At 39.0% G+C, this 17,684-nt stretch overlaps 1 protein-coding gene across 8 annotated transcripts in view; it reads right to left on the bottom strand.

The window, feature by feature from the left end:
- LOC122832470 (neprilysin-like) overlaps positions 1–17,684 on the bottom strand; it is a 60,985-nt gene that overhangs the window by 20,291 nt on the left and 23,010 nt on the right. For 3 of the 8 annotated variants that reach the window (XM_044119278.1, XM_044119284.1, XM_044119286.1), the window contains exons 1-2: positions 5,676–5,745; positions 477–646 (exon numbers count right to left, since the gene is read on the bottom strand). In XM_044119278.1, coding sequence (XP_043975213.1) covers positions 477–609 — 133 coding nt within the window. In that variant the 5' untranslated portion in view covers positions 610–646; positions 5,676–5,745. Of the gene's footprint in view, positions 1–476; positions 647–718; positions 881–3,542; positions 3,572–4,416; positions 4,434–5,675; positions 5,746–17,684 lie in introns of those variants that run through there. The other 5 variants (XM_044119281.1, XM_044119279.1, XM_044119282.1 and 2 more) reach the window with 4 other exon arrangements.

Raw genomic sequence — 17,684 nt, 5'->3', positions numbered from 1 at the left:
ATTTTAAAGCAGAAGCTTGAAGGAGTGAAAATCTAAAACTTGAACGTTGAACTGAAAGAAAAGGCTTGGGCCTCGCTTCTCAATTTTTCTTAGATCATCATCCTTTTTGGAAAAAACAAAAAACAAAACATTTTCTAGGAAATATGCAGTTCTTAGAATCAAGCCTACATTTAGAAATTTGAGACAGTGTTTTTGAATCATTAAAACCTTTTTAAGGGGATGTTTGAATGCATATTTTTCTTTTTTTTATTCTGTCCCAGAGACTATATTGAAGGACAGTGGATAAGCACACAGAACATATATGAGCAAAGGGCAGCACTTGTGCATGCTCTTAGTGAAACCTAATGAATGTCCTAGACAAATCCTTTCGAATAGATGATTCACTTGTTTTGCTCACACGTTTGAGTTTATTAAAGACAAGAAAAAATTAATAAAACATATGAGTGTCAGTGCTAATCCTTACTTAAAACACTCACCGGACTGGGTGGCAAACAAGATGATGAGGACAACAATGACAATGAAGAACAAAGAGGTGATAGTAATGAGGCCGATTTCCAGAGAGGTCCAATGGGGCTTCTTCGCCAATTTTGGAGTATCGGTCTCTGTCATTCTCAGGTCACCTCTTTCACCGGCTGCAGCATCTCACCTAATGGGGGAATAAACCATTAGTTAATTCATTAACAAAGCTCTTGCAGTCACAGCTTCCTGTTACTCTTACTGAATAAGATCCTGTTTGCGCCTGTTTTCTCCAGAACCACTAGCCATCAGTTTCCAAAACTCCAGATCAGCCTACAGACTTCAACAGACGCTCAATAGAAGGGCCTCAATGCCTCCAATAGACACCATGAGAACATAACTAAATGGCGAGGTCACTATCACTGTGGTAACCCACCACATCGTGGAGTTGCTGTCATTGTCAAGAACTTCCATTTTCTTCTGACCATTGACTCTGGATTATTTTGGAGGGAGAAAATTCACAGCTAGATTTGTTGGAAAGGTGGCATCTTAATCTTATCACAGTTCCACACAGGAATTGCAAACACTTTCACAAATGTTTGCAAAAGCAGTCTGCATGTCTAGATGCTTAATTGTATACACCTGTAGCCATTGAAGTGATTGGAACATCTGATTCTGGTAATTTGGATGGGTGAGCAAAAACTTTTGGCAAAGGGAAAATTGATTCAGAAAATCAGTTATTTTTTTGCACTTCTCCAAATGAAGTCCTCACTGCAAAGAGGATGATGATTGGTGATGTTACTTCCCTTATTGATAAAGAATAAATAAATGCTACATCTTATAGTATCTACTGACAAAATTACAATATTGTTCAATGCAACCTATGTTTTTACTTTACACTGTAATAATTCATTGGCACATTTTACCTTGTCATTATATATATGCATTGTTGTTGTTCTTTGATTTCCAAATATATTTTTGTTTGTGAGACAATGTGTAAATGACAAGCTTTATGAAATTCAGTTAATTTACTTATAGCTTATGGCACATACGTCAAATTCAATATGGCGGACTCCGTAACAGGCCGACTAGCTCAATGATTCGTCTATGTATTCATATCTACGATGAATAGATATCTACAGAATTCATATTCTGTAGATATGAATTACAGAATAATTCCTTAAAATACAAATAAAATTTGCATTTACTATTACTATAAATTAAATATACAAAATAAACACATAAATAAATAAATATTAATCCCCGTTGTCAAAAAATACCTTAAACTGAACAATGCACGACATCTAGAATCAATCTCAAGCTAACGCATTGAGTCGTTAGCCTTGAGCTATGAATACGACTACCGCAAAATAATTTTCAAATAGCAAAAACAGACATTTCAAGACGTCAGCAGCCAGACAACGTTGTATGCGAAAACATGTAATTTCCTTACATGTTTCCTTACAGACTGTTATTATTCATAGTAAACGAAACTAAAAATCTTGCCGTGTGAATTAAGTGTTTGCTAAAAGTATTTTCAACAGTATTTAAAGGACATTGTAAAGTATTTTTAAGTTATCAAAGATATATGGCTGGATGTGACGAGCGGTCAGGGGAGGCCATCATGGAAAAATGGACCTTACCAAGCTCCGCCCACAACCGACCCACGTGACCGCAAGTCTCACAAGCAAAGCCTCGTAGCGCATTGTTTCTATGTAAACATGACTCCATTAGTGCATAATTTCGACCTGATTTTCACAATATATCAGCTACTACAATGGACAGAGGAACTAATAAGTTCATGTCATCATCTGGGAGGAGGTTACTGGTTTCTCAGTCACAAGCTGGTTGCAAACCTGAGGCCAGCAAGTGTCAGTCAGTCAGTTATGGTAGATCTGAAATTTGGTTTGATGACCTCAATATGAGAAGCTACAGACTGATAAGAGGAACCAAAGAGCTCTGTTACGGTAAAGAAGCCATTTGTTTGTTAAAAGTTTATGAAATCTATTTGTTCTTTTTGATGTTTGTTATGAATGACGTATAATCACAAACAAACAGGGTAATTGGTCCAACGTTTAGAAACTACAGCGGCTGTAATGAGCCACAGCAAATGTAAACAAAAGTAAAATAACCCGAACAGGTGATCAACTCAAAACCATTCGTACCTTTTTAGTCTGTCTCTCTTTGTAGTTTAAGCACACTTGTTACCGTATCAACCGCCTGCGCCCCGCAAGACGAGCAAAGATTACGTTAAAAACATAACATCCAGTCCGTTACGATATCAAGTTTCCAGGCTTGATATTTATTTATGGATTATTAATCAGCGCTTCCCTGAACACAGCGATGGTTGATTGACCAGCTGTACTTGGTGCTAGAGAGGCTAACACGAGTAACAATTTAGTCCAAAGCCTTTTCTGCTAAAATTAAATCTTTAGTGTGTGTCAGATACAGTACACGTTGCATATTGATCTGTTTAGCTAACGTTAGACTGTGTAGCAGACAGGCTTCAAGGTGTAGAAGTTGTATCAGAACTACTATTATGCTGTACTTAGCTAACGAAAAGCTCGTGTTTGTGAGACTGCCACCCACGTGACCACGTAGAATGAGCATCAGCCAATGAAAAGCGGCCCCTCTGGTAAGGTCCATTATAGACAGCCAATGCGAGGCATGGCTGTTCGCCTGCTCCTAGCAAAGCAGGATACTCCACTGTTTTTCTCTGTTTCATCTTCTGTTGTTGTGATTCACTGATAGCATGTACTAGCACTCTTCTGTTATTCGTGATTCTAGCCGTTTTAATTTTCCCTATTTCTTCCTCTATTGCGTTGGTAAGCTTTATCGGGTGAATATATCCCCCATTTTGCTTGAATTCCACCATAACTTTGAATTCCACTTTTATGGTAAAGTCACTAGCAGCCAAACAACAACGTAAGAGAAGTCATTTAATTGCTTAAAGTATTGATAATAACAAAGAACTAGGTGTTAGCTAAATAAGGGAAATGTTTCAAGTGGCAGGAAAAATACATAGATTATAATGCATAATTTATTTTGGCTAAAAGTCCAAAAGAAGAACGATATTAAACACTTACGGATAAAGCTCAGTTCAATCACACGCGCAAGTTCGTCACTATGGCGACGGAGCTGAAGCCTGCAATTTGTCACGTACGCCACTAAGACCAGACTGTGAGGCTTTTCGACTTCAACTTCCATAATCAAGGAACTCTGGCTGGTCATTTTCATTGAACATCTTCTTTCCTCATATTTACACAGGTTTCAATAAGATTGTCAACAAAAGTAACAGAGTTAACCTTCACCACCATACAGACATTATCTGTATCATTTAAACTGAAAATGTTATGATAATAAAATACTTCCTTTGGCCTCTGGGTTAGCAGGCAAGCACAGAGCAAAACGTAGATAAACTATGGCTTCCAGACCAACGAAAAGAAAAAAAATATTGAAACTCTTTACCAGTGTGCGAGAGAAATATATATCAACAAAATCGCTAATATCGGAATTGACCCGTATAGAGAATGAAACCATATGGGTTCAGGGTATTTTTGCACTTTTCACACTTCATGAAGCTTTTTGGACCAAACGATGCCCCCTTGTTCTGACTGATCACAGAAACACATTTTATAGTCTAACAGGCTCACATAGACGTTTATAAAAGGTGGAAAACATATTATTTTAATTTGGTATATTTATCCGAGAAGAACCCCAGTTTAGTTTTAGAAAATCTAATTTAGATGAGCAAAATCTAAATTGCGGGGTCCTTGTTAAATAAATAACAAATGAATAATTTGTGCACATTATGCATTCAACATGTTAAGATGTTAACAAATGTAACGAAAGCCTGAAAATGATGTATAAGACTTAAAAATACAGGTATATCTCAATAAATGACGTTATAATAAAATAAGTTAAAACTTTTGATAATTCAATTCAGAGAGTAAAACTCACATGGAACTTTAACAGCAGTATTTTTGGTATTGTGGACAGATCCCAAGAGCTTCTGGGGGAGAAAAAAAAAAAAAACCTCGATGTGATAGGTGTCATGCATGTTCTGGATTCATCTGTGTTGTTAATGCTCAGACTCTGGCTGCAATTGATGTCTCATGAATCTCTTGAATGGTCTTTGTCTCATAATCCTCTAAACTCTTTTGCTTTTTCCTGGACCCCTTTCTTTCTTTTACAACGTTTTTCCTTCCACTAAATTTTCAGTTAGCACCCTTGGAAACAGCAGATAGAAAACTGGTTTTCTTTCCCCAGCTCTACCCTTCCATGTGCTGGAATATCTTTTATGATCTTGTTTTCAAGAGAACAAGACAAATAAACGGGAAGGAATACAACATTTGCAAGTTAAATTGTTTATACTGTTTATATTTCTTCTCATTATGAATCATAAAATACTGAATCAGTGTTTTTTCTTTCTTTTATTTTCTGTCCGTGAAGAACAGTAAAACAGTACAACACTGCCATCAAGTGATAAAATTAAGGCACTGCAGAATATCTCATTTCTAATGTTCAAAACAGAGGTAGATCTACTTCAGTGCAATAATTTATTGTGAAACATCGATCAGTGGAGTGGAATAATTACATGAATAGTTTAACTTGCATTTTTTTTTTAAAAGTCGGACCTCCATTCTCTTTTATTTAATGTATTTAAACATGCACCATTTCTAAATATAGTTCCTACAAGTCTGAACCGGAAGTGATACGCGCCATCTTAGCAAGCAAGCGCAGAGCAAAACGTAGATAAACTATGGCTTCCAGACCAACGAAAAGAAAAAATATTGAAACTCTTTACCAGTGTGAGAGAGAAATATATATCAACAAAACAGTTAATATCGGAATCGACCCGTATGAAACAGAAAATGAAAACATATTAGAAGATGGGTTCAAGCTGCCTCGAACTCTTACAATGACGTAGATCACTACTTAATGAACTGGAAGAGTGGAAGTGTTTAAACTGCTATAAAAGACGTAGGAGCTCTTCTTGTGAATAGTAAGGTTCTGGTGACTGGCAGAGTAAGTACATGTAACATATATGCATGCTATATGTCCATGTTAGCTTGTAGATAAAAGCTACCTCAGCTAATTTTGCTAGCTCGGCAGTAAGTACGACGGTAAGCACTATTTATCTTAACATTACGCATATATTAGCACTATTTATCTAAAGTACTCAAGATTTGTAATAATAATAGGTGTAATGTACTTACGTTTATAAGTTAGGTAGAAACAGACGAAAGCTCCGCTTATGGCTTGTTTATTGTTGTCATAGCAACTCCTTAGGCTGCCTAATTACAAGGTTCTTAGAAGTGTGACGTTACATGACAACCATAGCTTTGTCTGCATCATTTCAAAGCCGAATTTGTAAAAAAATAAAATAAAAATGCAGGTGAATTACATCACATCGCTGCATGTATTCCTGTCCTGACACATTCCGCACTGGTACGTAACAGGTGGAGGGGTTTATAAGACTTCTTTAGCAAAAATTCTCCCACATTCGATATCGGTTCTAGTGGTAGCTAGACCTGTCACCATAGCAAATTTTGCTGAACGATTAATTGTCTCAAAAAACTATTGCGATAGACGATAGTATTGTTTGAAGACCTTTTTACACTGATTTAATGGAAATGACTTAATAATGCATGCGATTTCCTGCCAAAGATAGATACACTTTATTTTCGAAAGAACACCCAACACTGGAACTGATAAACAAAATAAACAAAACAACCAAAAATAAAAATGAAATTGATTCTCAGTCTCCATTAACAAAAATGCACTTGAATAAAAACGAAATAACATAAACCCAAAGTGTAAATAAATACTGCATTCAACCAAAAGAGTGCAGATTATATGTTTACCATATGTTAGATGTTTACCATATTGCCCTTCAGTAATCATTAGATTTAAATAGAGAAGATGGGCACATCGACTACCTGATGCAATAGTTCACACTACACGTTAGTTCACACCTACATTTTCCCCTTACACAATCTTAGAACTTTGATCGTACTAAGATTGTCGCTTGTGATCATCCTGTAGTGTGTGTGGTGTGTTATGGTAGATCGTTGTGGCCCCTCCTATCTAAATCAGGGGTTTTCCCCCAACTGGGAGCATGCAGCCTGTTGAATGTGACAGGTAGCCAATCAGAAAGAAGGGAAATTACAGAGGGGAATCCCAAATGTCCAGCGGACTTTGGAGATGATATGTGGAAACAACATTAACGCATTTCGTACAAAGAATACAGAAATGACGAGGGGAGGAGTTGGCATCGCTATGTTGATGAACTCGGTAACTTTTCAGCTGTTCTTCGTTAACGTGACATAAATAGGTTATAATGATTTTCATTCAGTCAGGACGTTACGCTGACACTAGAGCCACATGCGTTGCAAGTAGATTGTAGTAATGCATTGATTAATGCCTGGTTTTAAAATTAGTTAACTGAACTTGTAGCCATTATGTTGTGCCCACCGTTGGACACCACACGGCAGGATCGAAACTGATCGAACCGTTATACCTAGGATTTCTGTCAGTTAATGTGTGGCCTCTCAGATTTTGAAAATGGGTCGACAATCAACCGACAGCACTAAGATCGTGTAGTGTGCGCTGGGCATTACACTAAGGAAATGAGGAAGGGAGGGTCAGTGGAGAGCACCGGACTTGAGCCTTTTTTCATTTAGCATCATCAACAGAAAGAGAAAAAGGCTGGAAGAGACGATAAAGCCGATAATTAAAATGACGTCCATCCATCCATCCATCTTCTTCCTCTTATCTGGGGTCGGGTCGTGGGGGTAGCAGCTTCAGAAGGCAGGCCCAGACTTCCCTCTCCCCAGCCACTTCCACCAGCTCCTCCGGAGGAATCTCATGGCGTTCCCAGGCCAGCCGAGAGACATAGTCCCTCCAGCGTGTCCTGGGTCTTCCCCGGGGCCTCCTCCCAGTGGGACGTGCCCGGAACACCTCACCAGGGAGGCGTCCAGGAGGATGTCGATAGTTTTAATTTATCGTACGATTAATCGATTTATTGTTTATCGCGACAGGCCTAGTGGTAGCAGATTCTAGTGTACGCCAGCAAGATGGGTTTCTCAATTGTACTGAGAAATGCACTCCAGGTTATAGTGGACGACTCTGTGATTCCTGCAATCGATGAGTTTATCAACTATATTCCAGAAGGAAAGTGGGAAGATATGGCATCTGGATGTCCAGATGAAAGCATCAGAAAAAGTATAGCAGATCTGTTGCACTACATGACACAGGTCTGTTCAGATGGGATTTTGAACATCATAAAGAACTGCCAGTATGAATACAAAGACTTGAAAGCCATAATGGGCAACATCATTTCTCAGGCTTTTGCTCAAGTCATGGACACCGAAGAGTACTTCCAGAAAGAGAGTACAGAGATGTTTAACATGCTTTTCTTAAAACATGTAATATCGTTGGCCACATCTCCTTTGGACAAAGAACCACACAGTGGCTCCAGGTGGGTCTAAGATTCAATTGTTTGATGCAACACGTCACCATTATGATCCAGAAACTTCTAGCAATGAGGAGAAAAACTGAAAAGCTGACAAGGTCAAATCTTTCCTCAGCGAAATTCCCAGGCATTCCAGAGGATGGGCAAGACAGCAAGAAGGCAAAGACATGTTGCTTTCCTGATCACCTGGAAGCCACGGAAGAACGAGTTGTGGGGAAAATCTGGGCGAGAGTTGAGAGACAGAAATTTCAGATTAAGGAGAAATGCATTCCACATCTGTGCCAGAAAGTTTTCAAGAACATCACTGATACTTTAGGCTGCTCCTCTGGACGCTGGCCCTGATCAAACATAATTTAGTCGACAATGTAGTTGTGTCATGTTTTGAAAACGAACTGAAGAAGCACCAAAAAAAGAAATACAATTCTTTCAGAAGATTCTTTTCTCATGCTATTAAAACATTGACACACACTTTCACTAAATAAGAGACCTGGAGAACACCAAAAAGTGCTTGTTCCTCTAAAAATAGCAATGAGAGTAGAAATAATTACACATTTCAAGGCTCTACTGCAAAGAAGTCAGAGGTAAAATTTGCTACGTCTTTCACATAAATGTATTTCAAGGAAAACACAGAGAGTGAAAGTAGCTGTTAGAAAGTTTACGGAGGAGGAGGATGACGAGGTGATTGGCTGGACAAGTGAGATGAAGAGTCTTCCAGTTTGAATTTATGCCCAGGCTTCATTTGGACCTGCAAAGACTCACGCAGAGAGAAAGTGGCTTTTAGAAAGTTTATTTGACAGATAATCTTTGGCACTCAGTCCTCAGCAGAAGACGTGTCTCTGGTAACCTCCGTCAGAGAGGATGAGAGAAGGATTAGAGATGTCTTTCCCCAAAAAATCAAATGAAAGAGGGAACAGGGACTGAGCTAAAGTCGGATGAGATAAAGAATGCTTGAGAAGAAGACCAGAGTAAAAGACAAGCGTACCCGCAGAGAAGAATAGGTATAGACTGCTTGAGAATCAAAAGGGAAGAAATGGGCTGCATGAGCCTGCAAAGGTGAGTAAATGAATGCCTGCAGAATAACAGCACGAGAAAAACTGAGATGATGAAAATAGCAAAGGGACAATGATGCCTTCGAGGGTATATGGAAGGTGCATGTAGAGATGTCAGTAGGGCAGTGTTTCTCAATTCCAGTCCTCAGGCCCCTCTGCTCTGCATGTTGTAGATGTTTCCCTTCTACCACACACCTAGATTGAATGTGTGGATGATTAACAGACTTCTGCAGTACTTGATGGCTGCAGAAGAGGTCATGCAATCATTTGGATCAGCTGTTCTGGAACAGAGGCACATCTAAAACATGCAGAAGACTGGAATTGAGAAGCACTGCAGTACGGAAAGATAAGAATACCTGCCAAGCCATTGAGAGGGTCTGCAAAGGCATCAGGAGCCTGCCAGGGCGTTGGTAGAGATGAAGCTTTGTAAAGCTTCATCTCACCATCACTGAGATCCTCCTGATCAGAGCAGAGAAAGAGGAGAAAGTGGATCCGAGCAGCAGGAGCTTTCTAAATAAACAAAAAAAGAGGAGGACGGAAAAAGAAGGAATGCCTGGGATCTCTACAGAGGCATCATGACCTTACGGCAGATCGTGAGGTTGTGTAGAAATCGTCAGGCTTTATGAAGGTTTGAACCCTGATGATCGGAGAATAGGAAGATGAGGAAGATGAAGAGTCTTCCAGTTTGAATCTATGCCTCGGCTTCATTCAACTGTGTGAAAAATGTCAATTTAGTTAGAAATTGATTTCTTTAAAAAACCAAACCTGTTTTATTGTTATTGTGGAGCTGTGTGAATTATTCATTTTAAGATACAAAAGTTCTTTTTTTTTTCTCTAAATGGTGCTTTCACTTGCAAAATATTTAGTTTTTTTATGACAGGTGTTTGTTTTAAAACTGTTTTTATGCATCTATTGCAGAAGATAAAACAATAGTGCATCAACATACTTAATAACTTAAGTAACTTAAGTTATTATTAAGTTAATAACTTAAGTTCTGCGACAGACTGGTGACCTGTCCAGGGTGACCCCACCTCTCGCCCGGAACGTAGCTGGAGATAGACGCCAGCAACCCTCCCGACCCCATTAGGGACAAGGGTGAACAGAAAATGAATGGATGGATAACAACTTAAGTTAATAATATCTTAATTTAATAACTTAACTTAGGTTATTATGTTAAGTTATGAAGTTCACTTATTAGCTAAATAAGTTATTACCGACTCATTAAGTTGATAAGTTAGTTTTAACTTATTAAATTAAGTTAATTACTTAAGAACTTATTAATGTAAATTATTAATACATTCATAAGTTATTAATAACTTAATACTAAATGAATAATATCTTAATGTATTAAGTTATTAACTTAATAACTTAAGGTATTTATAACTTAATATTACTAATTATGTCCCGTCTACTATCTATCTATATCTATATACAAAAATATATATTAGTAATATTAAGTTATTAATAACTTATTGATTTATTAATAATTGACATTAATCTAGAGAAACCTTCGTAGGAGTTTGTTTTAAGTCGATGGAGTTTGCTTGACAATCATCTTCAGGATGGCTGCAGTTATCCCAACTACTGTTGAATGTTTTTATACCGATCTTTTTCCTGCCACTCAGCTTTCTGTGAACATGCTTGGATACAACGCTCTATTCTTTAGGAATGCCCACATAGATAAAGATGGAGGAACTGGTCTGTGTTTCAGTGAATATATTTCAGATGTATAAAAACGGTTCATAAGTGAAGGAATCAAGTGAAATTATTTGAATTGCGAGGGTATAAAGTTGACACTCAGTAAAAGAGTTGAGACTTTGAAAGAAGGCAGTGTGTCCTATAACGTTAAAACAAGAAGTAAAGGATTTCAATAATATTTCTGACCTCTCCACAATTTAGTAACAATTATTAAATATTATTGACTAATAGCTTAATGCTAAAGCAACAGATTTGGAACTGATGTCACAGACATTTTTTTAATTCCAGTTTCAAACTTCATATTCAAGACACTAAACAAAATATTTCAGTATATTAACTACAGCTTCTGTTGCACATTAGTTTACTACATCTCAACTTCAAATCGATTGCCATATTTGCAGCTGAAAGGGAAAAACAAATGACGCAATTTAGTCTCTCCAATTAAGTTTGCGTTGTGTTTTGGAATAGTCAGTACAACCTAAATTAATTAATTTCCACCATAACACCTGTGACCTCCTGTTTTGCAGCCTCTGGCATAGATCTAGTCATTCTTGCTTGTCCCTGCATGCCCATTCCGCCCCCTCCCTCGCCCACACACAGACACACACACACACCCCACACCTCCTCCTCAGCCTCCGCCCTCCGCCTTCAATATCATTGGATAAAAGGTAAATTGGCAGTTTGAAGATGATGTAAGGACGTCGCCTCTTGATACACACAAACACAAAAACAAGTTTCAGGGTTTCCCCAAGTGTGCATTATGCTTCTGCAGATGTTGTTCAAGAAACACATCTGATCTGAACAACAGGTGTGGTTCATTTGCTATTTTCCTAAAGCATAAGGTCACACAAACAAGTCACACCGACATGGTTCCTCCAGATGTTAAAAGTTTTCTTTTCCCTGGGAAGATAAGTTATTATGTCGTAGAAACACATAGGCTTTATATTTTCTAAGACCACAATGAAGCCTAACATTTGTAGTTTAATTCTAAAAAATGTCAGTTTAGAATTGGAGATGATTAAAGATTACGTTAATGTTTTATTTTATCTTAAAGTTCATTTAGCTAATTCAATTATAATACCTAGAGAACTTTAAGTGTATTTAATTAATTTTTTTTGTGATGGTCATCAAATCTGTTTTGTTTTCCTTCTTTATGAGACTTTACAAGGCCGTCACTGAAATTGTCATAACATAATTAATAATTGTAATTACTACAAAACTTTGGACTTTGGTGAGTGAAATTCACCCTATAAGATCAGATCACTTACTTGGACAGTGAATAAATTTATATATATTTTTTCAGATTTAAAAAACAATGTGTGCTTTCACATGTAGGAAAAATGCATGTTTCTTTTTTTTCCTGCCCTGTTTAGTACACTGGAATAAATTCAGTAAGAAGATCAGGTTGAGTTACATAGCTTTAGATTTATGTCATCATATAGTTAATTTATTTATAAAAAAAACTTAATGATAAATGATGGAAGTTCCCGGCACAGTCCATCAGTGAGCCCAGGCAGTCTGACGGTTGTTAGCCGAATTGAATCAGAAAGCAGGACGGACCCCGATCACAGAGAATGGCTACAAGAAATCTGTAGAGCAAATTTTCATCAGAGCAGAGGGAGCTTCTGCGTAGAGCAGCCTGAGGTAGAATGATGTTATTGCTGGGTCTTAAACTTGTTGTCTAAGAGTTCTGTCATTCAGACCACAGAATGTTGCAACCTGTCCACAACATTAGTGGCACCTCAATGTAGATCAAGAAATATATCCACACTAGTAGATGCATAGGGAGGACATAATGACGTTTACATGAGGCAATATATCAAGAAAAGAGGTAAAAAAAAATATATGGTAATTTAAGAAATTACTCAAGTAAGAATAAAAAAAGCATTCTGTAATAAGGCTACTAAAGAACTGATTAAAACACCTGAATTGATTATTTTTACAGCGATCTCATCAGAAAGACAAAAATATGTATAAAGCTTCGTACAAAGTCTGGCATTTTCAAGAGTAAAATGAAAAATGTAATACAAATAAATACTAACAAAATACAAATACAGATACAGATGTAAACAAAACAAAATACAGATGAAACACATTTTGATTTATGTTTTTTTTCTCATATTAAATTTGTAAAATTAATACTAATAGTAGTTATGTTATTTCAAATCTTAGGCAGTTAAATTATGTGATGAATTGGGGGGAAAAAAACTCTTATTTTGTGAATAAAGTACTTTAAGGTATGTTTGTGGCATCACAGTCCCAGCTCAAATACCAAGATATAATTTAATCTCTGCATTTTAGTTTTAATGATGCAAATTGGTAAGATAAATACTCAGGCAAATAAGAGATGCAGCATGCAGTCATGAAGGGTCCTTCACTTAATTTTTCAAGACTCCCATTAACATTTTATTTAAATGAGACAGAAAAATAAAAAATAAAATTCTCTGGCTAGGGAATAAAAAGAAGAATGAATAAATTAACTAATAATACAGTGTGATTTGAGCCTAAGTGACATATTTTTCTGGTCCATATCTAAATTACAACCCACCTAGTATAGTCCTGTTTATGTTTTGGCCTTGAAACCCCCAGGACCATACTGTTAGGATCCTGCGTTTTGAGATTTGGTTAGTTTATATTTCTTTGTTTCTTTTTATTAGATGAGTCTTGATTCTATTTTACTTAATGCAGTCCTTTAGTGATTCTAGTTTATGATGTTCATTTCTTGTATTTAGTTATTCTTTGTTGCTATAGTTTATTATGTTTCTTAGGTCTAGTTATTCTCTAGTGTTAGATATATTTTCTAGTTTCCTGTGTATTCTGTCACCCTCTGTGCCACTTTCTCTCTTCTGATCAGCCCAGGTCTTTGTTCAGCATTCAACCTCCCAGTACTTAAGCGCCTCATTCTCAGTCACTCCTCGCCAGTTCCTCTTGTCTACTCTTGTTATTTTTTTCCCCTTCCAGGCCCTTCTTCCTGGATTATTTTTTTTATTACGCAATGTTATGTCTCAAGCCTGCTGCTTTTGGGTCCATCCACAAACACACAACATGCCAGACAGACGGGGTTAAGAACGTGGACGTTCAACGTTTGGCTCAGTTCTCTTTCTACCACAACAGATCGGTACAGAACCAGTCTGCCTATCAATCTATTGCTCCACCTTCCCTGATTTGTGAACAAGACCCCAATATAACAATTTCAACATATCTAAAAAAATATTCAAATATGTTTTTAATACATGAGCTTGATTCGATAAATAATAGTTTGAATTGGGTCAAGTACATGTGGTTCCTATAATTCATAGAGCAGACAAAACAGAACTACTAATCTAGCAAGACTCAGGATAGGTGCTAATAAAAAGAATCAAAACATAATAGGCATCTAGTGATATTTCTTACATGATGTTTAAACAAAATCAGTTTATGTTGGAGCACAATATGACCTTAATAAAACCTGCATCACACAAAGTTTAAACTTTGTGTTTCTGTGCTCCTTGCCTTATTTTTATGTTGTTTGTTCTGTTGTTTCTCAGAGTTTCTCTATTTCATTATTCATTCCCCTGTGCTCTCTGAGACAGCTCTGTCTTTTTCTCTCTGTCTGTATTGATATTCATCCTGTCTACTGAAGTCTATTACTGTCACAGAAGTAAATAAGTTTGTGAACGTCACGTTATGACATAAAAATTACACTGTGCAAACATATGCCTTAAAAACATAATTATCTTGTAAAACATACTACGTTGTGTCAATATTGTGTTGCATAAGTGTAATAATTTCATACACACGATGGCAGTAGTGTGCTTTTAGTCCATGCGTAATAAAGGCCTGAACAATGGTGCATTTACATTATCAAGTTTTACTAACTGAACTGAATCACCCAATATTCATGAGCTGCATTTACATTAAAACATGGGATAAATGTAACTTTAACTTTCTTCCCTGAGAGCACATGTTCATTTGAGCCTTGAATCTTGCCTAGAAATAAAGGACCCGATGTCTACCAGCGCTCAGCAGTCTGTCTTACGGCATGTCTTCATCTTGTGCCACACAGGGACGTATTAAGATTGCAGGCACACCTGCATGCCAGAGGCAACACAACATGCTGCATGTAATATTTTGTTTGCTTCATGCTCTGAGGTGCTTTGTTGTGTAGCCTGAAGTGTTTATGTTGGCAATAATGATTTGTGAAACACCCCCAATCGCTTGCATGTTACGCCACAATTTGATATAATAAAAGCATGAGCTATATTGTGAATGAAATGAAAGTACATTAAATTGTGTAAACAAAGAAAGTACATTTTAAATCCACAAGAACATAGGTGGTCCTTTCTAGTTTTTGTTTTTGTGCTGTTTCCTAACTTTCCTGCAGGGATCAAAAAAAGGAATCTTGAATCTTACACCTTTTCTCGATTGCTTTGACCTACTTAAAGTACCTGGGATTCCACTCTGTTGTCATTATTACTATTTCAGCAGAGTATAAGACGCCTCTTTTTTATTTTATTTTTTTTATTTTATTTTTTTTTTAAAACAATGGCGTAAACGACAACTGTGCAAACCAGTATTCCAGCTCTGGACCCAAGGCTCTCGCTGAGTACAATTAGTGCAAACAGATGGTTAGACCATCAAAGGTAAAAGTACAACCTCATTTTAGCATTCTCAATGCGGTATGCAGGCCGAGTAAACAATAAGATAACAACCCTGCACACAGTGCAACAAACCCCCTCCTCACAAAACTCCTCTGTCAGCTCCCATCAGTCCTCCCGATTAGGCATAATTGGGAACTCGGGACTCCCGATGCCCCTCCAGCGATGCCACTTCTATGGCAATGCTCGGGTGGTTCGCAACCGCGGTCCGACATTCCTCGAAGGCCGCCTGCTCCTCCTCAGTCCTGGGCCCGTGGACATGGCTGTCATCCTCCATCACCGCCGTGTAAGCAGCTATCAGCCGATCAATCAACCCTTCTCGTCGAGAGTTAGGTGTGACTCCGCGGTAGCCGGCAAGATCACGGTCCCCGAGCTGCACCAGGAGTCGGTGGGCCACCCAGGTGATGGACCGGAAGCGTGTTGCTCGCACAGCTCCTAGGTCGTTTCGGAAGCCGTAGTAAATCCGGCCATCCACCTCTCGGAATGCTTGTTGCACATTGTCCCACTGGTCAGGATACAACCGCCTAATGGCAACCCACTCAAAGTTAGGATGAATATGAATGGCACGGGCCACTAGGTCAAGAGCGGTTATCCCGGACCCAGCGGCCTGAGCTAACAGGACCCGCAGTCGGATAGCCGCTTGGGGAACTTCCCTAAGCCACCGAGCCATGATGAGATGGGCATTCTCTTCATGAATAAGGTGTCCGAAATTCTGGTATGTCAGGGCCACGTCTGAGTACTGGAACATTTGAACGACCGTAGGCATTAGCTGTCTCAATTCTCCCATTATGCGGTCAGCTTTCCGATTGCTAATGGTCCCCCTGGTGGCGAATGCAATCAGCATGATAAACACACCATAGAGACATCGTTGCCGCTCTCGGCACTCGGGATGTAATATCAGCCGCCGTATAAGCTGAAGCTTTGCCTCCAAGGTCGCCTTTGGGTCCCAGGCCCCAGTCGCCTTGTCATAGACTCCAGCGAGGTCCCCGTCTGCTAGTCGAGCTATCCCGTCGGAGAACCAACCGGCATCCCGCAATCGCTGAGTGTCTAGCAACACTCGCTCCAATTCAGCACGGGCTTCAGCCTCAGCCAGAAACTGTCTGACAGGTAAGTTAGGAGCAATCGCTTCAGCGATTATTTGTTGCCGCACTAGAGCTGGCTGATCCCGGTCGACCCGTAAAGCACACAGGACGCCAATCATGGCTAAATGTTCTACCACAAATCCTCGGCCGCCCATCACCTCCAGCGAGAAAGGCTCCACATTTAAATGGGGGAACATGCACGGTAGGACCCCACCGCCTTGCACCAGTGCTGCAAACACCTCCGCATTATCGGCAGGACCCCATCTGCGCACGGGCGCCTGGTCTTCGGGCTCTGTTTCTGCGTCCACACCTTCTTCCTCTGGGTCTTCCTCATAAGTGAATGAGCAATCCTCCTCAGCGTCATACTCCCTTTCCTCGTCCTCCTCTTGTGATTCATGCTGATCTCGGTCCTGCTCTGGCTCCTGCTCCCGGTCGGGGCGCCTACGAGGGTTGGGACCGTCCCGCCGACCACTTGAGGGTTGACCCCGGGGGCCTGCCCCTGCAGCCCCGCTGCCGGGCTCCTCCCTAGCAGGTCCGCCCCTTCCGGTGGCCCCCGCTGGAGATCCCCGAGCTGAGTGGGTGGGATGCCCCCCGCGCTGCCATCGTCCGGCCATATAAACCACTGTTTCTCGTGCAAGCAAGAAGAAATACTTTCCTTTTTAAGTAATGTGATTGGATGGTCTCCCTATAAGACGCCTCTTGAAAATAAGATAAGAATTTCTCATTGGTTTGGCACATTTTCCTCACCCTTTGCCAAACCGTTCACGCAGATTTCATTCAAACAGTCCACGTTCCCTTACCTGCTTCTAACGATTAGAAGCCGTCTAGATCATTATGAAACCACTGAAGCACCAGTTTGACACACTGTCACACAAATCTTCACCTATACAATCTATTTGCAGGTCTTAAAAGGTGTCATGTCTGTGTTGTTCTTTATCAGTGAGGATCCAGACTGAGTACCAATGGAGGTAATTCTTTTTACTGTAACAGATTTTTTAAAAATCCTATACTGATTTTATTTTGGTTCACATTTACAGAATTTTTTTGTAATAGTTACAGTTTTTCCGTTTTCAGTCGGCTTGAAAAAAATGTCATGCAATCAATTTCTGACACTGGATCCAATTCTTTGCAAGAAGCATAATTTGACTGCCTATGTGGAAAGACAGTTTTTTTCTAATTGCTTTGATGCAGCTGTGAAAGCAGTCAAAAAAAACTATAAGCAAAGATTTTGTCATGCCTTTTGATTTAATTACACCAATCGAGTCTACCGACATCACATGTTGAC

This window comes from Gambusia affinis, linkage group LG06 (genome assembly GCF_019740435.1).
Source record: "Gambusia affinis linkage group LG06, SWU_Gaff_1.0, whole genome shotgun sequence".
NCBI lineage: Eukaryota > Metazoa > Chordata > Actinopteri > Cyprinodontiformes > Poeciliidae > Gambusia > Gambusia affinis.
This window is presented reverse-complemented; position numbering and strand designations above follow the sequence as displayed.